The 23,621-nt window shown below is 49.0% G+C and overlaps 1 protein-coding gene across 3 annotated transcripts; it reads left to right on the plus strand.

Annotated features, from left to right (window-relative positions):
• The first annotated feature begins 225 nt into the window (after positions 1-225).
• Positions 226-23,091, plus strand: Rnaset2 (ribonuclease T2). 3 transcript variants are annotated; one of them, XM_087895933.1, is made up of 10 exons: positions 229-435; positions 2,627-2,687; positions 6,076-6,128; positions 7,028-7,085; positions 9,773-9,843; positions 11,182-11,295; positions 15,220-15,265; positions 16,847-16,921; positions 18,289-18,524; positions 22,315-23,091. In XM_087895933.1, exons 1-9 carry the CDS (start codon positions 335-337, stop codon positions 18,487-18,489), a joined length of 780 nt encoding a protein of 259 aa, XP_087752059.1. In that variant the 5' UTR covers positions 229-334; the 3' UTR covers positions 18,490-18,524; positions 22,315-23,091. The 3 variants fall into 3 exon arrangements, with proteins under 3 accessions (XP_087752063.1, XP_087752059.1, XP_087752056.1); XM_087895930.1 differs by lacking the exon at positions 22,315-23,091 and having other exon boundaries at positions 18,289-18,564; XM_087895937.1 differs by lacking the exons at positions 16,847-16,921; positions 22,315-23,091 and having other exon boundaries at positions 226-435; positions 18,289-18,564.
• Positions 23,092-23,621: the final 530 nt, after the last annotated feature.

Raw genomic sequence — 23,621 nt, forward strand, 5'->3', positions numbered from 1 at the left:
TGGGCCAGCGCGTGGGGGGCGTGTCCGTCAGGTGGGCCTGGACCCGAGGGTGTCCGGAACTGAAGCCAGGGGACCTTCTGGGCGGGGCCATCAGGGGGCGTGGCCCGGGCTCGGGGGCGTGCCCGCCCGGAACTCGGGAGAGTGGCCTATGGCTCGGGGCGTGTCCGCCCGGGCTCGGGGGCGTGCCCAAGGCTGGGGGCGTGGTTTTGGGGGCTACCCGGTGGTGCTCCGCAGACTAGCGGAAGCCTTCGGTGAAGCGTCGGCAGCTGGCGGTCGGGCTGCCGAGCCGGCGCGCGCTAAGGCTGCTGGGAGGCTGTGGAGCCCAAGCAGCGGGATGGCTTCGGCGGTGGCTTGCGGCGCCCTCCCGGGCTGGGTCTCCATGCTTGCTTGGGGCCTGGCGCTGTGGTGCCTGTGCGGGGCGGGCCCGCTGTGGAGGTGAGAGCCAGCCCGCCGGGCTGGAGGCTGGTTTCTGGATGGAGGACTCCCTTCTTCCTCTTTTTAAGACTGTCATCTGGGGGCTCCTTCCCCGCCCCCCCACGCGCTCGCACGCGCCCCTTAGTTCTCTCTGGGACGCACGGGCTAGCTCTGATCATGGCTGCTTCAATTCTGCCAGGTCAATCCCTGAACACATTCTGACTTTTCCCCTCCTCTGCGTAACAGTCGATTAGTAAAAGCTTTTGGTGTTTTTGCACCACTGGAGCGGAAAAGGTAGGGCTTCGTTGCACTCAAGAAGGTCCTGTGTTCCCAAAGAGTAACTGAAAGCCAGTTGCATTTGTTTGCTTTCATATCTATTTAAGGTAGGGCCCATTCTTCAGGCGTGGCGTGCGGTGTGTGTGTGTGCGTGCAAAAGTTAGTTCCCATCTAAGAGTGTGATCTTGGAGCCCTACTGCTAGGAGACCGACCAGCCCCGCACAGCACTGTTGGTACTTATGAGCAGCTAAGATAGAAAGTACTTGGAGCAGAGATGGTTAGCTGAGGCCTTCAGGCTGCAGTGCGCAGTTCTTCTATAACCAGCCTAATGTACGCAGCTGCCGTAAGGGTTATGCTTGGAATTTAAGCCCCAAGGCCAGGTGAATTCCTTGTATTGGTTGGGTCTCCTTTTCTATTGGATTAGGCGAGGCCTTCGATCTCTTATTAAACAGATGTACCTTATTTTATATGAAAAACACAGAGATAGTTTGGTTGAGTTTTATTCTGAGCCTGCTGTCTTACCTCACCAGCTCAGTGTGATCCTTTGCAAATAAATGGAGATGGTCAGAGCTTTAACTTAGCGTGTTTCATCTCTTCTATAGAGAAGACTTTCCTCATCTGTTTAGGCTTTTATGGCAGTTGTCAGGATCCCAGCAGAACTACCAAAGTTCTGGCCAAGGGCACACCACCAGTGACCCAATGAGTGCCTGTCGGTCCCATATCTAAAAACTCCCCCGCTGTTGCCTAAACTCTGCCTCCAACACATGAACCATCGGGGACAACCACCCTACAGCTCCACGGTCCCGCAGTTCCTCTGTCAAGTGTCTGGACTGAGAGAGCCTCAGTTCACAGGCTGGTGATAAAAGCGGTTTGGTGGGCATACTGTGGTCCAGGGAACATGTGACAAGACAGAGCACATCACATACCATACCCTAGATAACATGTAACAAGTCTGCTTACCCAGGCCAGGCTGTGGCTAGAGCCCAGGCTAGGCGCTAGGTGATTTTCGTATTCGTAGTGGTCTCTGAAGTAGCATCTTGTCACCACGGGGGTAAGGGCAGCTAAATGCCAAATAGGGTAGTGTTTGTTTGGGCATGTGAATGGAGGGGGAAAAGGTAAATCTGTGAGCCTCGGGAGCTCACAGAGACCGCGAAGGGATTAGGAGTCTGTACAATGAGCATCCTGTAAAAGGCGACTATTGCTCAGTTACTTTCCTTCAGCAGGCCTTCCTGGCTCTACCCCGGCCCACCTGGCCTCGTCCACTGTGTTGATATTCTCCATTACTCACAAATATGTGCCATGGTATACATGTTGCTCTTAGAGCATTCTTTGCCTTCCTTTGTGGCTTGTACTTCAGGAGGAAGGTGTAATGAATGGTCTGTCCGGTCTCTTTAAGAGACAAGCCATGCCCACCCCCACCCCCATCTGCTGAGGCAGGCAGATCTTCCTGTTTGCAGCCCGAGTCTCTTCCTTTTCTGTCTCCCTCTCCCCACTTCTCCCCTTCCCCCTTTCTGTCTCCCTCCCTCCCTCTCTCTCTCTGCTCTCCTCTCCTCTTCCTTTCCTCTCCATAATCCACTGAATAAATATCCAGCCTCACTCTGCATGGTGTGCCTATCCATGTCTCTGTCTCCCACCTGCTGCTGCCTCTCTCCCTGCCCAGGACCAGCTGCCTTCAGAGACCTGTGGCTTGGTCTCTTGGCATGGCGTGCCCATCTGTCTGTCTCTCCTCATGGTCTCGTGCACTGTCCCTGACTGGGACTGGCTGCTCTCGGGACCTTCTGCCCACTGCCTGCCGCCGGGGATCCTGTAGCATTTTTAATTAATCCATTTACAGTAGGGAACATTGTTCCTGGTCATGTGTCCAGTCCCATAGACTGGGCAGGTGAACCTTTGTCACTTGGACACATCCTTGAAAAATATGTTTGTCTTTTAACAGTGGCAGCCACGAGTGGAAAAAGCTAATTTTGACCCAGCACTGGCCCCCAACAGTTTGCAAGGTGAGCTCTGTTTTGGCCGGCCCTCTTGATCCAGTAGACCTGTGTGAGCAGCTTTGTGTGGACACATGCCCACCCTGTATGCCGGGTGTGTTAGATCTGCCCTGGAGTGTGTCTGGACGCCTGACAGGTGACCTGCATGTGTAGGATTCGGAGGGTGGCGGCAACAGAATCTTGAGTGGCGCAGCTTAGAACACCGGAAGTGCCTTCCCTCTCCATGCTGGGACTGGGAGCCTGCAAGGAAGGCATCAGGAGGACTCGTTCTTCCTGGGAGCGTTTGTTCCTGCCCACCTACTAGAGGTGACAGTCCTGGGTGTCCTAGACTTCTGCATGCACTACTCCAATGTCTGTCTTCTCCATGTGGTGTCTTAGTTATTATTATTTTCTTTGCCATGATAAGACATCAAGACCAAGGCTGATACACAATTAATAAAAACCCAGAGACAGAAATTGAGATTCAACCTAAAGATCAGAAAAGCAAAACAGCCAGCCACTGGCTCTTACCGCTACCTCAGTTCGAAATGACGATCCTGCCCTCAGGAATCCTCAGAATGAGACTGAGACTGAGAGCTGTCTCCTCCCATCTTATATTCCTCTCATTCCGGGATTAAGGGCATGCACCACTACCACCTGGTTTCTATGGCAAGCTAGTGTGGCTACTGGGATTAAAGGGGTGTGTCATTGCTGCCTGGTCTGTAAGGCTGGCCAGTGTGGCTGTTTTACTTTCCCAACCCCCAGACAAGCTTTATTTATTAAAATACAATTGAAATGCCACTACACAAGGCAACTTGGAGAAGCAAGAGGTTTCTTTCTTTCTTTTTTTGTTTTTTGTTTTTTTTTAGGAGCTTACATTTTCTGAGAGTTAGGGTCTGTGACCATCCTGAAGGGAAACATGGTGGCCAGGTGGCCAGCAAGCATGGTTCAGGAGCTGTAGCTGAGAGCTCACATCTTAAGATATAAACAAGATGCGGAGAGAGAGATACTAGGAATGGCATGGGCTTTTGAAATGTCAAAGCCCACCTCCAGGAATAAAGCTCCTCCAATTGGGCCACACCACACCTCCTAATCCTTCCCACAAAGTTCTACCAGTTGGGGAACTAAGCATTCAAATATGGGAGCCAATCTCATTCAAAGTACTTCACACAGCATCTCTGTCTCTCAGAACATTAATTGGAGCCTCATCTTACTTTGATTATATCTTTACAAACCCTATTTCCAAAGGTGCTTATGTTGGGGCAGAGCTATGTCTTTGGGGCACACGGCTCTGCCTTCAGTAGGCCTGTACTTAGCTTCCTCCCTCTGTGCTACTGAGCTTTATCCAGGTGCCTGCCATGGGCAGAGTATGGTTAAGGCCATTGCCCGCTGCCAACACCGTTCTACTTGGCAGGCAGCCACGACACCGTTACCCCTTGAGGTTGGCACCTCTGTCCACGTCCGTGTTTTGTCTCATGCCTTGTGTCCTCTTAGGCTGTCAGTGCTAAGACTCTTCTCTCGGAGTGTTGCCAGCTGGGGCCTTGCGCGGGCTCATCCTCACGGGTGATTTATAGAGCTGACCCTGGAGTTTGTGAACTCTGGACGCTTTTGTCGTATTGCTGACTGGGCACTAGTGTTGCTGATAGTTTTTCTGAAAACCTGTTTGAGTTTAAAAATTGGGACCTCTTACTTATGAAGCATATACAACGTATCCTGCAGCTTTGATGTAGTCTGATCTTCTGCCAGGTTGAGAGCCTTCCTGCCTTTTTGTCTCCTTGGGCACGGAGTAGTGGGGATTTTCTTTTTCACTTCCTCTGTCTTAATTTCCTGTTGACAAATGAAGTTGATATTTCAGTTATGGTTGCCAAGTCATAGCCTTGACCTGGTTCCCTGGCTCCAGTGTGGGGGTGGAGAGAAGATGTACAGGGAGCGTGGGACATGAGGGTTTTAGGTGGCGAAGACCTCATTGGCTCTTCTCAGGGCAGGGAGGGCTAGAGACCTCGGCTCCTATTGCAGGGCCCATGGAAAGGAAGGCTTGCTTCAGGGCAGGCCTAGAGGAGTTGCACCAGGCGGGTCTGGCCTGCCTGAGGAATTATGGGAGTGCTGTGCCCTGGCAGTGTTGTGAGTATGTGTGCAAGTGCCTTCCTGCCTTAAAGCTTTAGGCATTCAACTCAAAAAAGAAACTTGGTCACTATAAAATTGTCGCTGTCGAGCCGTTTATGTCTGACTGTGGCCCATGGTGATGAGGAAGCTCCTGCCTCGGTGTACCCTTCTCTAGCTACAAGTGCTGTGTCTGTCTCCCCTTCCCCCCCTGTGAGATAGACAGACTTGAATTATCCTGTCATGATCTCAAGAGGCACCACGAGACCTCAGTGTTTGCCGACTGAAGAAGAAAACCACCTCTTGTCTGAGTTTCCATCCTAGGTCAGGTTGAGGCCTGACGTGGAGCTCTGCAGGGGTCTTCAGCCCTGATTCTGCACCTTGGTCACACTGTGCCCATAGGAAATGAGCTTTCCTTAAGGAAGGACTCGGGGTGTCGGCTGAGGTTTATGTGTGGGCTGTAGCCCCATCTCTAGTCATTCAGTCATTCGGTAGCAGGCAACTCTCACTAGTGACCAGTCGCCTGAACTGGACTCTTCAGACCACTCATAGAAAGAGGCCGCATGGTGGGAAGATATCAGGATAGGAGGGGCATGGTGTCTGTCTGTAGTAGCTGGGTCCAGGTGTCATGTTTGCCTGGTTCCTGGTGCGTACGTGTGTGTGTGTGTGTGTGTGTGTGTGTGTGTGTGTGTGTGTGTGTGTGTGTGTATGTGTGTGTGTGTCCTGAGTTCTGTTCCTTTTCATCCAGTCTGATAGCCCAAGTCTGTTTATTTCTATTAAAATTTATTGTGGGAAAATTTCATCCTAACTAAACCCTTTGGAGGGCCCTAAAGGTTTTTATCTTATTAAGATTTTTCATCTCTGATTTTATCTTTGTGATTGACGTTGAGGGAACGCTCCTGTTTTCACCCCCTACACTTGTGGCTTCCAGTGTCCGGTATCTTACCACGTTACTGCATTAGGGTCTGGTACCAGAGCAGGCTTGAGAGTCACAGAGCGCCAGGGTTTTCTTACATGTTTGCTCCTGCTAAGTAGATTGTTCATGGTAAATGTGCCTGTCCATACCTGTGGGTGCATGAAAAGACCGAAACTAGCTGCCCGGTTCCCTGCAGCTCCGTCATCTGAGGACTGACCTAGACTGCCCAGCCCTGGCATTTCCCATGAGTGTGTTGCTAGAGTAAACTTACACAATGCTAACCCTGGGGTTACTGTCTGTTAGTGGTGTGCCTGTGTCTAGTTGATGTGCGTTCAAAGAAAATGGAGTTGATAAATATTTACACAGCCAGTCACCTTCCTTATCTGTTTGTTTTTTCTCCAGGAAGTTGACGGCTGCAGAGATACTCTGGATTATTGGACAATACATGGACTATGGCAAGCATCTAATGTAGTAAAACCCAATGAGGTAGTCAGGAAAAGCTAGGTTGAGTCTCATCACCATAGACATGTTACTCTTGTTAGAAGTTTATTCTGTTGACCAGATTCTTACACACACACACACACTTTTATGTATGTATGAACATTTTACCTGAATGTATGTACCATGTGTGTACCCAGTACTTGGAAAGGCCAGGAATGGCATTGTCCTTGGGATTGGAGTGAGCATGCAATTATGAACTGCCATGTGGGTGCTGGGCATTGAACCCACGTTCTCTGGAAGAGAGTACTTAAGAGTTCTCTTAAGTACTGAACATCTCTCCAGCCCCCTTATTAAAGATAAACAAGGATCCTGGGTCCTTTCTTTGTTCTTGGGGCCTATTATAAATAAACATTTAAAACTAAAATGTTATCTCAGCAGATAAATAGACAAATATCTGTTTCACACACTTCACAAGCCTCCACCCCCGCCCACCATGTTTGTCTGCACTCCCTTTAGTTCTTTCTCTGTGCACACCCTTGTGGTATTGAAGTGTACATATCAGTTTGCCACCTTTAGAGTGGACATGACCCGCACACCTTAGACTCCTCTGCTAGGGACGAACTGAGGCTGCACTCTGTCCAGAGCTGCTTCCGATGTTTCCTTTACTGACAGTCCAGCCTGTTTGTCTGAAGCTGGACATGTCTGAATACGTTTGCTCCTTGTTCAGAACAAAGTCAGCTGACGGTTTGCTCAGAAGCATCCTTTGTTGATGGGCTCCGGGGAGTACAGGGTTCCTGACTAGAATTTCTCTTTCACATGTAGATTTTAAGGGAAGCGCTTTCTAGTGTTGTGACTAAGGCTTCCTCACTAAGATTAACATTTCTTTTTTTTTCTTAAAAATTTGGATTTCAAGGCCTGATAAAGCAGAAGAATGTAACCAATCCTGGCACTTTAACATAAATGAGATTCAGGTATTGATTTTTTTTATTATTATGCTTCTATTGCAAATAGAAAGTTGAACTAAATGAATTCATTCTTCATAAGTGTACCTTCAACAATCATGTTCGAATTGCAGGGTGGATTTACTAGGACTGAGCCCCCTGGGTCTCTTTAGTAATTATTGCTATATACAACAACCCCATACATGCAGAAAGATTTAAAAGTCCACCTTGCTCCTCCTTGTCGTAGGTCTGAATGGATGTTAGAAGCAGCCCAGGGGGGAACAGTGCCTGTCCTGGTAGCATGGACCCATCTGCTTACATACCAGACCTAGTTAGACCTTAGCTCTGGGGCTTCTGGGTCGGTGAGGGAAAGTGGACATTTGCTCTGTGTGGTCAGCGTGAGACATTTCCAGACAGCTGTGGCTTGGAGAGTAGGCACCTGGCACCCAAGGTGCATGGTTTCTAAGTAAGAACTCTGAGGAGGAGGACATGACAGGCCCAATAGGTGGGTTTCTCTGTGCAACAGTCTTGGCTGTCCTGGAACTTTGGCTGGTGGAACTAGACCAGGATGGCTTCGAACTCAAAGAGATCCATCTGCCTCCCGAGTGCTGAGGTAGCTGTCCTGTACTGGGTGTCTGAATAGACATACACTATAGCTATCTTCTGAATCATCACTGAGTAATTGCTGTCTGTCAGTCCGTCCTACACTTTGGGATGAGCAGTGTAAGTTTGCCAGGGGCACATAAAAACTGCACAGACAACTTCAAGCTTCCCTTGTTCCCCAGGAATCCAGATGCCAAGTCTGTGTCTGGCTAGGTCCTCCAGGAAACAGATGTTGAGGTAAAACTAGGTAGTGAGGCTCTCTGTAGCTGACAACCCAGTAGTAGCCGACTATAGCTTATTAGAAGTACATTGTTTGGGTCTGGAGGGATGGCTCAGTGGTTAAGAGCACTGGCTGCTCTTCCAGAGGGCCCAGGTTCAATTCTGAGAACCCACGTGGCAGCTCACAGCTGTCTGTAACTCCAGTTCCAGGACTTCCTGACACCCTCACCTGACACCCTCACCCAGATACACATGCAGGCAAGACACCAATGCACATAACATAATAATAGATTACATATTTTTTTAAAAAGTTAATTTTTCTTAAAACCAAAATTTTATTCAGTTTCTATAGAGATTGTAAAAAGTTGTCAGTATTCACTATATTACAAGTCAAAAATAACATCAAAGTACCATGCAAAATTTTCGATTAGCAACAGCTGAACCTTGGGTCAACCTCATTGAATATGACACTATTGCTACATAAAGCTTTTACAGGATGATGGAAAGATGCCAGGAGAAGGGAGGTTTAAGTCGTGTTAGTGAGTTAGCACTTCCTGGAAGGGAAGTCCAGAACACCAGGGTCAGGCAGCCTTTGTGCTGGGCCAGTGGGTGTGCAGTAGCCATCCATGCCTACTGCTTCTCCTCCCGAAAGTCCTGGTGTGCTTGTGTAGCACTAATGTCGGACGGAGTTGTCTCCAACAGGAAAGTGCCCTCGTTTGACTGTAAGTGACATCTAGGCTGTCCCCAGAGGTCTCACTGGGGCTGAAACCAGGCTGAGGGAAGTGGCCTGTGAGGAGGCACAAGGCAGTGACAGCAGACAGCACCGGAGGGAGGAGGTGACAGCAGACAGCACTGGAGGGAGGAGGTGACAGCAGACAGCACTGGAGGGAGGAGGTGACAGCAGACAGCACTGGAGGGAGGAGGTGACAGCAGACAGCACTGGAGGGAGGAGGTGACAGCAGACAGCACTGGAGGGAGGAGGTGACAGTAGACAGCACCGGAGGGAGGAGGTGACAGCAGACTGCACTGGAGGGAGGAGGTGACAGCAGACAGCACTGGAGGGAGGAGGTGACAGCACTGGAGGGAGGAAGTGACAGCAGACAGCACTGGAGGGGAGAGGTGACAGCAGACAGCACTGGAGGGAGGAGATGACAGCAGACAGCACTGGAGGGGAGAGGTGACAGCAGACAGCACTGGAGGGGGGAGATGACAGCACTGGAGGGAGGAGGTGACAGCAGACAGCACTGGAGGGAGGAGGTGGCAGCAGACAGCACTGGAGGGAGGAGGTGACAGCAGATAGCACTGGAGGGAGGAGGTGACAGCAGACAGCACTGGAGGGAGAAAGTGACAGCAGACAGCACTGGAGGGAGGAGGCACAGGGAGGTGACAGTGGTCACTTGTCCCCACCTCTTATCAGTCCTGATGTCCATGGCTCTTTTCAGCTTGCTGCTCTCACTTATCACAGTACATTTAGGGTTCCTTGAGTGTTTTTGTGGCTTCAGAGGCTCATTTCTTCATCTGTTTATCATTCTCTTTATTTGTTTTTCGATTTTTTTTCCAAGACAGAGTTTCTCTGTGTAGCCCTGACTGTCCTGGAACTTGCTCTGTAGACCAGGCTGACCTTGAACTCACAGACATCCTTCTACCTCTGCCTCCCTAGTGCTGGGATTAAAGGCGAGCACCACTGTCCCCTGGCCTTACCTTTCTCTTGTAAGACTTAGTGTGTACTCACTTGCAGCTCCTTTAGCATGCTTTATGCAGAATAAGCACAAACTCATTTTGCTCAGTTTAATTGTTAGATCCTGAATGCTTTCTGTTTTTTAGTTTGTTAAGTTTGCTTAGAAGTTTTGAATTTGTTAGGTCTTGGGTAAACGTTTTGTTTAAATTGTATCCAGGACCTAATGCAAGACATGAAGATCTACTGGCCCGATGTAATCCACCCGTCGGCTAACCGCACCCGGTTCTGGTAAGTCCGAGTTCTTGTTGTCATAGGCATCTTAACACAGGTGTGAGGAATTTCTAAGGGTGTCAGCTGTGGGAGGCACAGAGAACAGGTGACAGATCCTGTCACTAGAGGGCGTCAAGAAATGATTCCTTAGGGCTTCTGTCCAGTGGGTTAAAAATGAGGTCAGGTGGAATTTATGTAATGAGCTTGTTTTCTGGTCTGTTGTTATTTCACCCATTACTTCAGTTAAAAAAAACCCAGCAATCAAATGCTTACATATTTAAAAAGCAATCCAAGTCTCTCTCTCTCTCTCTCTCTCTCTCTCTCTCTCTCTCTCTCTCTCTCTCTCACACACACACACACACACACACACACACACACACACACACACACAGAGCATGCTTTAAAGATAGTGACCTCATGGTGACCTGGTCAGAGACAGTGAGTTTCACAGGGGCAGTCTTCTTCCAGGTCAGCAAGAGCTAAACTTGAAATTAACCCAGTTGTTTGAAAAGCTTTGTTTTTTGTTGTTGTTGTTGTTTGTTTGTTTGTTTTTTAAAGAAGATAAAATTGATTCAACTAAAGGTAATTTTTTTCTACATCTTCCAATGTGAAAATTTATAATTCATATTACAGCTAATAATATCTTTCCAGGCCTCTTAATTTAACCTAGAAATATTTCTGGTTTGGTAAAATGCTTTAAAGCCGTGGAGTGTAATCGGTACCGGCTTCCTGGATCACAGCGTTGAGCATGGCTTTTCCTTGAGGGCGTAGTGTTTCAGGGTTTGTGGACTGCAGTGGGTGGGTGGGAATCACTTTCAGATAAGCAGGACGTTCAGTCTAAGCTTGGGTGGTGACTAGCTCACTAGATTGAGTCCAGGTTGTCCCACACTCCGGTGCTTTCCCGCTGAACTAGACTCCCAGTGCTGCTAGTTCTGAGAAAGCTGCCCACTACGTTGCTCAGGCAAGCTGTGAACTCACTTTGCAGCCCACGCACGCCTTGAACTTGTCTTTCATAGCCTATATTCTAGAAAGTACTTCAATTGCCTCTGCCTCCCGAGTGCTGGGGTTAAAGGCTTCACCACCGCCGCCTGGATGGAGCGTGTTGTGATTGTAGAGGTGTCCTGGAAGGGACCACCGCCTGGATGGAGTGTGTTGTGATTGTGGAGGTGTCCTGGAAGGGGTTTGAGATAGAAACATGAGAAGACTGAGCAGTCTCTTTGGAGATTGTTGCACATTGTTGGGCCTGGGTCCAGGGTATCTGTCCCTCGTGTTTTGTGAAGGCAGTGACAGGCTCAGAGCATGCGACAGCTGTGCTCTAGAGCATGGGTCTGACCCCTCTTATGGTGCACCTCACAGGAAACACGAATGGGACAAGCATGGCACCTGTGCTGCCCAGGTGGACGCCCTCAATTCCGAGAAGAAGTACTTCGGGAAGAGCCTGGATCTGTACAAGCAGATTGACCTCAACAGGTGTGTAGACATCGCACTCTGTAACTGACCTGGGGCTGGGCCACTGGTCGGCTTTCCTGCCAGCAGCCTGAGTGTTATGGTCCTGAAAGTGGTGTGGTAGGCTCATTTCTGAGAAGAAGCTGAGCCCCCGGCAGATCATTGATCACTGTAGATTGTGACCATAGAGAGCACAGACTCGGGCCGCCTTGTGGTGCTGACTTGTCATTAAGGAATCAGTCCCTAGGAAGTGAAGCCTGACAGGCATGCTACAACCTCTGAGAAAGTTGCTGCCTTAAGACCATTCCCCTAGAGACATCGGGCATCAATAGATCTCTGTATCCGATTGTAGTGCTCCTCAAACAAGCGTGAGGTGGAGGGAAGGGTCCTTTAAGCCTTAGAAATGAGCCAAACCATGTAGATTTTTACTGCCTGCCCTGACCTCAGTTCTGGACTTGAGGCTGTATCGTCACCACACCAGGGTAGCGAATCTGTAAGGACAGCATTCTCTGTAAGGGCAGTGGACCGGCCTCACCATTTTCGTCCAGACGTTTCTGTTGTGCTGAGTGTACTGTTCTTTCTATTTGTTTATTGTTTGAGTGTAGTGTGTGTGTGTATGTGTGCACATGGAGTCAGAGGACAGCTCTAGAGATGGTTCTCTTCTTTCACCTTTGCACAGGTGGGTTCTGGGGCTTGAACCCAGGTTGTTAGGCTTGTGTGGCAAGTGCTTTTCACCTGCTGAGCCATCTTGCTGGCTCTTACGTGTTTTTTATTGTGACTGAATGGTATAAGCCCGTGGCTAGGAGTGGGTAAGGAGGACATCAGCGTGGGAGCTCAGCCTGCAGTGGACTGAACGTAAATTGCCTCCAAAATTGGTCGACAGAAATCTTTCTCCTTAGGCGGGTGGTGCATGAATGTGGAGCTCTCCCGGGTAGAATTAGTTCTCCTACAACAGGTCCTGAAGAGCTAGAGAGCTTGTTAACACCCCTATGTAAGGGCACAGAAACACAGACTATGAGGGATGAGTGATCCCCAGACACCAGAACTTTGATTCTAAGATTCCCAGCCTCAAGCCATGTGAGGAATAAATGTCTCCAAGAATGAAGGCTTTTACAGTCTGCACACTGCTTGTCAGAGTTACAGCTAGTTCTAGTCAGAGCTCCAGATGAGAATAATCCCAAGATCCTTTGCTTGTCGATCACATCTAAGGTTCATGAATGAAATCTGCTTAAAAGATGAATAAACCGCTGGCTCTGCACACAAGCTTTGTCTCCTTAACACAGGCGCTGGCTCTGCACACAGGCTTTGTCTCCTTAGCACAGGCACTGGCTCTGTGTACACAGGCTTTGTCTCCTTAGCACAGGCACTGGCTCTGTGTACACAGACTTTGTCTCCTTAGCACAGAAGCGCTGGCCCTGTGTACACAGGCTTTGTCTCCTTAGCACAGAAGCGCTGGCCCTGTGTACACAGGCTTTGTCTCCTTAGCACAGAGGCGCTGGCCCCGTGTACACAGGCTTTGTCTCCTTAGCACAGAGGCGCTGGCCCCGTGTACACAGGCTTTGTCTCCTTAGCACAGAGGCGCTGGCCCCGTGTACACAGGCTTTGTCTCCTTAGCACAGAAGCGCTGGCCCTGTGTACACAGGCTTTGTCTCCTTAGCACAGAGGCGCTGGCCCCGTGTACACAGGCTTTGCCTCCTTAGCACAGAGGCGCTGGCTCTGTGTACACAGGCTTTGTCTCCTTAACACAGGCGCAGTCGTGGTGATGTGTCACCATTTCAAACAAAGAGTTTCCTGTGTCATTTCGCTCAAAAACAGCTGGGGTTTGAATCAGTTAATCTGGCAGTAGAAGAGGAGGGGCAGGTGCCTTTGGAGAGATGGGATAACCAAAGAATACCCGCGAAGGCCTGACCGCCACCAGCAGGCAGAGCACAGGGTCCTTTCTGACGTAAGTTGTACAGTTTGGTTATATGACCTCTTTAGAGCTTGTCCCCGTGTTATAAAAACAATGACTGGGCAGTGCTTAGATTTTGAAGGTTTTTTTTTTTTGTTTTTTAAAAAATTGCATTACTAGGCTGGGTACAGTGGCCTATGCCTTTAATCCCAGTAGTTTGGAGGCAGAGGCAGGTGGATCTCTGTAAGGTTGAGGCCAGATTGCTCTGCATAGCAAGTTCCAGGCCAAATAGGGCTACACAGTGAGATTCTGTCTCAAAGCAGAACAAAATAAAACATCCAAATATCTGCATTAAGTACATACACTAGGAGTTACATGCCAGATGTTGTAACAGACACTCAGCATCGTGAGTTTTGTGTGTAGTTTGTTTAACCCTGTGGGGTTTTCTGAGGACACAGTATCTCTTGCAATGAGGACAAACCTTTGGAAACCCTGACCCCCAAAGTGTAGGTTTTTCAGAAACCTACTAGGTACTTAGAAGCCATGTGAGGAACTCCTGCAAAAAGGTCCATCTGATGCTTCTGGAGCACAGGAAGGCGGCAGTTAAAAAGAGACTGCCCTTCCAGCAAGCCTGACAGACAGACAGACCCACAGGGAGCTTCTGCTGGTGAGTGCGGGCCCAGCCTGGTAGCTACACTGTGGTATGAGTCGAGGCTAACCCATCTAACCAAACAGGAAGGGAGAGTAGCTATTGTATGAGGGGCAAAGGCCTAAGCATAAGTAGCTCCCTGTTCACGGCCTTTGCCGCATAGTAGTGTCTCCTGTTAGAGACACGTAAGAGCCTTCACCCTTGAAACACCGCTGTCTGGCCACAGCCAGTGGCTGTCAGCACGTGAGTCCAGAGGCCTGCTAGCTGGAAGGCACTCCCAGGAGGCAGTGCTTGCTTAAAATGACAACAAACAATTGTAGAAGAATGATTACTCTCCCAGTCCCTCCAACAGTGGGGAATCCCTCTCTGTTTCATAAGACGTAAACATTCATCGTGAGCTGTAAATCATGCTCACCCAGGGTGTAAAGGCGGCAGTCTGAGAAGCTCTGAGCTCCCGCCAGTGCAGACATGGGCTGGCACCCAGCTGTCACTCAGAAGAGGACAAGAGACAACTTGGCCCATCTTTCTCTTTGCTGTGTTTCCTGGGCCACCTGCATCAGGTGGAGCAGTGTGTGGCCACAGGTGCGAAGCGACATTTACCAGTAATGTTATTAAAACACAGCCGTAGAAAGTCTGGTCAAAAAAGGTAATAACAGGTTAAGCTGAGTTTATTAAAGCACTAAAGTTGTGACTTATAATAAATATTGTTTTGAAGTTGGAATATTTTATACTTTGTTGGAACTGTGTTAATCATATACTGATAGCCAGGGCAGGCAGTGGCACACTTATGTGGATTTGGGGGGCATTTCTGGGGTTTCAGGGACCTTTCCTGCTTGCCCCTTGCTGCCTCAGACTGGTGGCAAGTAGAGAGAAAGAGTGGTAGCCTCCAACCTACCCCTTGTCACAGTCCTGAGCCATCCAGGATATTGTGGTGGGACCACAGAGACTTCCTCTGCAGTGAGTGGTCTAGGGACGTTGACATTGTGCCTCCAGTATTCAGTTTGTTGTGACCAACTCTGATAGGATTCTAGGCTGTATGCACTTAAATTCTTTGACGATCTGACCAGCACAGTTCTTCAGGATACGCCTGGAGTCCCATGAGACAGGAAAAGCTGTCCTGCAGAGCCTGTGTGGTCGTAGCTTGCTCAGGGTTTGTTGCTGTGTACGGGATGGTGTGGAGGGTACTGTGCTGCAGCTTCAGGTTCTGGAAAGTTGCCTGTGAGGGTAGCCTGTGCTCAGGGTCAGAAAAGGAGGGGCTGCTCTCGGCTGTTCCTGTTAATGGATTTATTGCTTTAAGTCAGGAAACATACTCTCCTTTAACAGCATCTTAATTTTCAATGAGAAATCCAAGGAAGAACAAAGTGCACTGTGCTGTCTTCATGCCACTAATTTTTACATTTTCTTTTAGTGTACTGCTAAAATTTGGGATCAAGCCATCTATCAATTACTACCAGGTAAGTCTTACCTGCAGCCTCTAGCTGGTATCTCATGTTTGTCACTGGGCACATTTGGCAGGATCCATTCATCTTGTGAGCTTCAGTTGGGTTTTAAAGTGACCCAGCACAGACAACTTGAAATAGGTTTTCCTTGAGTTGTTTGTGTTTGCCTATGAACATAGGCTGCCGAGGCCCCTGACTTGGAGGCGCAGATCCATGGTTCTGCCAAGCAGTAGCCCTTGGCCTCAGCACAGGGTGGAACATGCGTTTGAAAAAGTCATGGTGTTTGAGGGGAAAGAAACTGGCTTTCGGTTTTTCGTGTAAGCTACATGGCACAGGAAGTAATGTCATGTCTTATTGGCTATGAAGGACGTGTACGGTGCAGATCTTTCAATTATGGCTTGTCTGTTTTTGTTTGCCAAAGAGAGCTGTCACTCAAAAGCTTAAAATATACCTGGGCTACCAGGAGAGTTCACAGACTGGCTTTAGATGGTTCTCTGGGGTGTTTTTTGTGCTTATTGTAGGGTGTGGCTTTAAAACAGCTCCAGAGAGGTCACTGCAGTACAGGCATGGGCTCTGCCATCACGCTGCCCTGTTGGTAGTGTGTGAAGTAGCCTGACAGCTTTGTCTGTAGGACTGTGTGCTCCTTTTCCCAGTCTATGTGTATCTCTCCCTCTGTGGACAGTGGGGAATTGGAGCCTGGCCTTGAAAGGAGCTTTAGCTGCCAATTAAGTTAGACCCTTCTGGGAAACACCAGGATGTGTGTTTATAGGGCTTCCCTAAGCTCACCTGGACTCTGCTCAAGCTGACATGTGTGTAGGGGGGCTGTGTTTACAGTTTCACCTGACTTGATGTTCATAGATGGTATCCATGGTGATGGGAAATGCAGGGTCTACCTGGTGCTGAGCTGCCTCAACACTTGGTAAGGTGGCAGGAGTACCAGACAGTGACTTGGGAAACTGATCCAAAAGTGTCTGACATATCAGCAGGCATTCAGCTTTGCATCAGCATTCAATCCTCTGTCTGCTCGTGTGCTCTGTGGCACATGGGGGCTACGTGGAGGAGGTGGTGACCAGGCATTTCCCAGAAATAGGTAGCTGGGGTGGTAAGGGCCATGCCATGCTCTGAGACATAGGCAGCCCTGGGAAGTTCCTAATGAACCTATGTGTTCAACAGCATTCTAGTTGCCAAGGTCATAGGGAGAGAGGACAGAGGATCCCCAGGGAACGCCAAGGTTGAGTCATTTGGAAGCTGCTGGATTTGAGGAGTGAATAGGCCTGGGATCCCAACAGTCAGTTGGCGAGGGTGGCTTTAGGCAAGATAGCATGGAAGGGAGACATTGGACTGGAGATGGGGAAGAATCAAGCTCCCGGTGGAGAGGAAGGTGAAACAGAGAACAAACTGTTGGGGATGTTCAGGCCTCCTGGGTAGAGCCCAGGTTGCTAAGTTGATAGTGATCTGTCCTTCAGTGATGGAGCCAGGACGTCCTCAGGCTGTCCTCCAGGTCCTCTGTGTGAGGGGGGCTACTCTTTAAAGAGACTCAGTGAGGGTGGGGCTTCTGCGTTGGAGCTCACTGCTAATGCTCTCATTTACTATCAGCTTGCAGATTTCAGAGATGCGCTTACCAGGATCTATGGCGTGGTGCCTAAAATCCAGTGCCTTGTGCCAGAGCAGGTCAGACTTGTGTTCTACATCCTGTTGTCTCTATGGAAAAGATGGTTTTACTCTCCTGATAGCTTTGTCTCCACTGGAGTTTCTGGGACAGTTACATTTTGCATGTTTTCCATGTATATATGTGTACAGGCAAGTGTATGAAAAAGCACAGAGATGTTTTGAAGCAACTCATGTGTTTCTCAGATTCCTTCCTTGGGGAGACATAAACATCTGCTTCCCCTCTTAAGGTCTCAGCAGCATCCCGAGGCATGATTCCACCAAAGCTCCCTCAGGCAAACCCCTGAGTTTATTGAGCTTAGTTAGAGAGCCTGGGTGAGGGGTTACCTGCAGGGTCGTGGGTGCTGCTCTCCTAAAAGGCCACCCCAGAATGTCTCTACCCAACACGGATGAGGGCTTTTCCTCAGCCACATAGATGGAGCCCCTTCTAGTCGTCTCTGGTCTATACAGTCAAGCCCCTTCCGGACACCATGTGCAGTTAGTGTAGCGTTGCCGGTGCCTGAAGCAGGAAATAGGAAGCAGCTGGCTGTGCAGGTGAAGGTCACATGATTCTCCCGCCCCTCAAAGAAGAATGTAAACATTAAGGAGCCCAGATGGCCTGATCTTTTGCAAGAGGCACAGCTGAACTCACCAAGATGGCAGGGGCTTGGTCAAAGACTAGATTTGTATAACACTATAGGCTATGCCACTTCATTCTAGTGAGAAAACCTTGTAAGAGGAAGGGAAAGGGAGGGGGGAGGAAGAGGAAGAGAGAGAAAAGAGGAAGGGGGCAAGGAGATAGATTTCTAAGTTAAGCATTTATAAGTTTCTAAGACTTTTTTGTCGCTTTTTGTTTTGTCTGCTCATTTATTTGTTTGGTTTTGTTTTCGAGACAGGGTTTCTCTGTTATATGGCCATGTAGACCTGGCCGTCCTCCACCTTGCAGGGATCCGCCTGCCTCTCTGTGCCGCCACACCTGGCAGTCTAAGCTCTTACATTACCGCTCTCAGTCACTTTAATTGCAGCCTACTGTCTAATTTCCAGACAAAACTGAGATTCTCTTGGCTGCCAGGAATGAATATCTTGACATTTACTCTGCCAGGGTCCCCATGTGTGCTACGGGCACATTTGGGTCAGCTTGTGCTTGTTTGTGTTTTGTCTTCCAAGCTGAAAACACCTCCTCACCCCAGACTTCCAGGCGAGCAGAGGTGAGCCTTCAGTGACTGTGAAGAACAAGCCTCCACCCAGGTTCCCCCTGAACCCTCCTCGGCTCCGAGAGGCCTTGCTCAGAGGCTGGAGTCTCTGATCTGGAATGCTGAAACTGTGATCCCCAGATCGATAATAACCCGTGGGTCCTGGATTCTGACGCATCTACCATTTTGTATTTTTAGGGAGAGAGTGTACAAACTGTTGGTCAAATAGAATTATGCTTCACCAAGGAGGACCTCCATCTGCGAAACTGCACTGAGCCAGATGAGCGGCTGTCCTTCAGGCAGGACGCCTGGCTGGCCACGGGGTCTTCCACACACGGGATGATGGTCTGTGAAGATGGTCCAATCTTCTATCCTCCGCCTGCAAAGACCCAACTTTGATGTTCACATTTTGGAAATATTTTATGTTCCATAAAGTAAGAAAAAGTCACAAATTAATTGCTTTCTAGAAATCCACTATAAGTTTCTTAAAATGTGTTTGGCTTTTTTCCTTGTGTGTTAATGAGTTGATCTTTGTCCAGTCTAATTAGTAGGTGCTCCTGTGTTCTTCCTACTAGCTGCCAGCAAAGCAGCTGGGGTCAGGTCAGGCCTTATTTCCTGTCCAAAAGCAGTTGGATTCACACGGGCAGTAAGAACTTGGAAGTTTCGACACAGCAATTTTTTATTTTGGTTAAGTTTAAATTATCCCATTTCTTTTTTTAAAATTTAAAAATTTTATTATTATTGTGAATGTGTGTGATGTATGACGTATATGGGGTGTGTGCCCATACCACGGAACCTACGGAGGTCAGAGGACACTCTTGGGGATCATTTTCTCCAGCATAGGTTCTGGGGATCCAACCCAGGTTGTCCTGCTGCAGTGAACTAGCTCTCCCAGAGAGTTCACGCTGCCCTCTCAGGGAATACAGACAAAGGAAAGCTCTTTGGCACAGTGTGCGTCTGGCCTGGCAGCCTGGCGAGTGCCCAGAGACTGACCATGGGCAGAAATACTTGACAGTTTTTATAGATGTTGGGCTAAAACGTGGCACATACATTGCCATCTGTAAATCTCTTTAGGTCCTTGCCCTGAGTTAACGTGGGGCATTTAGACATGTTTTATAGGCACAGACACTGCAAGTTTTGCCATTTTGGTGGGGTGGTAGATTTACACAGCAAGGATCCTGTCACAGTAGTTTGAAGTAGATTAATGTTCTTTTCAGTTAGTTGTTGCCCAGGGTCATCTGCCTGTCTGGTAGAATTATGTTCTTGGTAAGAGGGCCAGGACTTTATGGGCAGCTGTTTTCCAATGCACCTCCTTTGAACTAAATAGTAGAAGTATGTTCTTTTGGTAGTGGATAGGGCCTGATGACCTACTATGTGCCAGGGTTGTCCTTTTGGTTATGGGAATAGGAACCAATGGGGGCGGGAGTCTGAACACATCTTAGCAGAAACCTAAACTTGAGTTATGTTGGAGATGCAGTTTTCCACAGTTTCTAGTATGCCGCACATCTTGAGCTGTGTTCGAGGCAGCACTGCTTTAACAAGATTCCACTCTCTGTAACGACGGTACGTCCTTTCTCACACCGGCTGTTGCTGTCTTTACCAATCGGACTTGTGCAGCAAGTGCTTCCCACGGAGCCACGGCGCTGGCCCCACACATCCTGCTTCTTTAACAGTTAGGCAGTGTGTGCAGGGACGATGTGAAAACATTTTACATTGCTTATCCTCAGAACGACCGTGCTCAAGAAGCTGCCGTGTTGATTGATGTGCGTGGATCTGTTTCCAATTAGAAAAATGCTTTCAGACTGGTCAGAAGCCAAACCTGACTTTATCTGTGAGACACACCTGAAATGCTGTGAGTTTAACAGGATTTATCTGGAGCGTGGATCTGTAAAACAGCTGCCATTGTGGTGGAATTGAAGGACCCAGCTCTCCCCAGCAAGGGTGTGTGTTTAGACAGTTGCTCTGTGTCTGGACGTTAGCAAGGATTTGATCAGAAACACTCCTTTAGCCTTTCTGTGTTAGAGGAAGGAACTGGCCTTGCTTATTTGCTGGGATAGGTCTATGGCCTTGGGGGCTGGGCCCCCCCCATTACCACAGCCCCTCTTCTGTTTGTTCCTTTGCTCCTCCTGAGTGCGTATCTTCACTTGTGGTTCAGAGGGTAGGCTACTCTCTGGAACATGTGGCTGGTGTTGAGCGGTGGGGTTGACCCAGTTGGAAACGTGGGTGAGTAAGGGCTTGCCTCTCTCTGGGCTCTCTGGCTCCTTCAGTGTCCTTTCGTGGGGGATTGCATACCCTGGGCTTGTTTAGAAGATGATTTCAGTAGGAGGCTGTTTTGTCTCTTCTCTTCACACCTGTTTATTTTCATGTTCTTGGGGAAACAAGGGAGGCAGGGCTTGCAGTAGTCCTCAGACTTTACCTTATTAGTCTTCCTTTGTTCTAAAACAAACCATCATTCTTTCAAATGGGTCACATTTGTTATTCTGGTCTGATCGTTTCTTAAGAGCAGCCTGAATTAAAACAGGTTGGCACGAAGGGTCATGTGAGGATGAGTGTGCCAGAGCCCTGTGGTCCTCCTGAGACTGAGCAGGTGAGATCCTCCTAACCACACGGCAGTCCCATCACGTATCCCTTGAGCAGTGCTCTGATTTTCTCTTCCTGTTTGTGTTCTGGCCTACCGTGTGGCAGCAGGTAGAAAATAAGTTTTCAGTAGCCTTGGCCAAGTCAGGTAAGTGTGTGGGCTTTGATGAGCCAGGGGAGACACGGGGAGACCAGTTCCAAATACAGGTTTTCAAAGTCAGCAAACATGAGCTTTTTTTTAGGTTTATCTCACTAAAGCAACTGTGGCCACCTTGCTCTCCCTATAAAATTGACTGGAGTTGTTGGGGGAGGCCACTTGTTTCCTGGCTGCACAGACTCCTGAAATAACCACACAGAAATCTGTATTAATTACAGTACTGTTTGGCCAATAGCTTAAGTGTCTTGCTGACTAACTCTTATGTCTTAAATTAGCCCATTTCTACTAATTTGTGTATTGCCACGTGGCTGTGGCTTACTGGCAGCAGCTACATGACTTCTTCTGCCTCTGCTTCTTTCTCCCAGCATTCAGTTTAGTTTTCCCGCCTAGCTCTATAGTGGCAAACCACTGGCTGAAACAGCTTTATTCATTAACTAATAAAAGCAACACATACACAGACAAACTTTCCACACCAAGAAGTGTTTCAGACAGGCCCTCAGGGGGTCGGAACCCACGTTAGCGGTGAGTTGCACATTTAGTGTCTGAGCTTGGGACCAGTCCATCCTATGGGATGTGGAAGGGAGGCAGCCTTTTAGCGGGGCAGTTTGCTCAGTAAAGGATGGCTCTTTTGCCTGGAACAGTGGGGAAAGAAAAACCCTGAAGCTGGACCTGGAAGGATGGCCGAAGTTAAAGGTAAGAAAGTGGAAAGACACTAAAGGGAACAGAAACAAGGAGACGGCCTCCAAGACTGCTTCTCCCCACAGGTATGCTACCGTCACCTCTTGCCTTGGTGTGTGTGGATCCGTCCCAGGATGCCTTGCCTAGCCCTAGAGCAGTGCCTACTGTTCGGGTAGCTGCGTGGTATGGAGGAGTGGTCACCACTAGCCCTTCCGCCCCTCTCGGAGCTAGCATTTGATGACTTTCCACACCCCTCAGCTGACATCACACCACTCTTTCTGAATGAGAACAGTTTACCCCAACCTTGAGAAGCATCACATTGCACTTCCTTCCCATTTACTGACCCAATTTAGAGCCTCCGTCTCTTCCTGGGACATTGCACAAGCTGACTGTGTCATCTGCGCATGCCTCTAGACTCTGTCCACTAGAGGATGGGTCTTCGGCCTGCAGTTCACTGCTCTCCACTGGGCCAACTGGTGCTCACCCGGGTTTACCTGAACACACCTTCTCTCCACGGATGGCCCGGGACACACTTGCTCCAGTAAACGGGAAAATTCCCACTCTAGCATTAACACCCTGTTAACACGCTAACCACGTGAGACTTGGGATGAAGTCCAGAAGATGGGAAGAAATTTCCCCTTGGAGTACATGAATGAGTATTCATTTGAGAAGATTTCTTTCAGCCTCTGCATTTGCTCTGAAGTTATGTAAATACCCTTCCCTCGTGCCCTGTATTCATTTCCTACTCAGTGGACTCAGGTGCCCTATTTCACTCTATGAGTTAAGAGCCTTTATTTCCATGATTGTTCCAGCGGGAGTCCCCAGCTGGTGCCTGCTTCTCCAGTGTTCCCAGATCCTGCCTCTTTCCGGGGAGACCAGCACTGTTCTTTACACGTTTATGTCTGAATCGACCTGCATCGGCAGCAAACCACAAGTGCATGCCAGTTCCAGTTCTGTTCTACTACCACAAGGATTGCTACAGCCGTTCCCTTGCCCTGCCAGCACCTGCTTCTTTATTAGTAAGCCTGGCTTCTGTTCCCTCTGGTGTCTTTGCTTATTTGATGGATCCACTGCGTAGAGATGGGCTCCTGCTTGCATCCTTTGCCACACCATGGAGGCGAGCATGCTCTCACTCCTTCACCATCCTGGTCCTTAATCCACTGGGTCTCTGATACTCAGAAAAGGGGAGGAAAACCAATGCTTCGTTTTCACAACCTGCAAAGTTCATGTGCATCGACACACACTAGGATTCCTGCAGATGCAAAAGGCAAGCAGAAGGAGCAGAGGGTGGCACAGTGCATGTGTTGCAGTACTAGGCATGCTCTGAGAGCTCACACTCAGCTGAATGCTTGTCCTGACACCCTGCTGTAAAGTCCTGCAGAGGTCTAAGTGCAGGAAGATTGCATTGGACATTTCTTTACCCCTCCCCCCCAGTAGATGGATTCTGGGGTGGAGTTCACACCTAGGAGCCCTGGAGGCTGAGAACTGAGGCTGTTGTTGCCTGTTTTGCAGAGCCGAAGAGACATTGCCTGTTTCTTTACCCTGTATTTTTTTTTTTGCCATACTTCAATACCATTTTTTTTACATAATTTTTCCTACCTTCCAATGTGCTGTTCTTAATGTTTCTTGCCCTCTTGGACTGTCTAGACCTCCCTGACCCTGTGGAATGATGGAAGTAGCTCTCCAGGCAGCAGAGCACAGCAGAGCTTGTCAGCACAATGGGGAGGGTTCAAGGGAAGGCTGAGCAAGCAGGCAGTGTTCCCTTTTCAAGAGCTGGCAAGAGAGAAACGTCCTTGAGCTGCTGGGGAGATGCTGCTGCTGGGGTGACATCTGTACTTGGAGTCTCTTAGCTCAGCACAGTAGAGCCGCACCAGTATGTCCAAGCTCGGGCCTCCTTCCCTGTGGGTGGAGCTTGAATCTCCCATTCAGCATGCTCTTCTCCAGGATGGCCCTGTGGTGACCTCCCTCCTAGAGTTCGTATGGTAGATGGTGTTTGCCATAAGATCCTCTCCTCTTTGATGTGCCACAGAATTCTGAGCCGATGGAGGAAGCCAAATTTGAGAAAGATGGGCAGTTGCTACATGGTCAGAATCTGTCAGTGTGGTTGCATGTGTGTTGT

The sequence above is a fragment of the Myodes glareolus genome, chromosome 1 (assembly GCF_982192425.1).
Source record: "Myodes glareolus chromosome 1, mMyoGla1.1, whole genome shotgun sequence".
Taxonomy (NCBI): domain Eukaryota; kingdom Metazoa; phylum Chordata; class Mammalia; order Rodentia; family Cricetidae; genus Myodes; species Myodes glareolus.

Excerpts from the sequence above, each read along its gene's own strand:
- Rnaset2 (XM_087895933.1), top strand. The coding sequence starts at position 335 with ATGGCTTCGGCGGTGGCTTGCGGCGCCCTCCCGGGCTGGGTCTCCATG. Across the intron at positions 436-2,626 it reads GGGGCGGGCCCGCTGTGGAG|TGGCAGCCACGAGTGGAAAA; the intron begins GTGAGAGCCAGC and ends GTCTTTTAACAG. Across the intron at positions 7,086-9,772 it reads TTAACATAAATGAGATTCAG|GACCTAATGCAAGACATGAA; the intron begins GTATTGATTTTT and ends AATTGTATCCAG.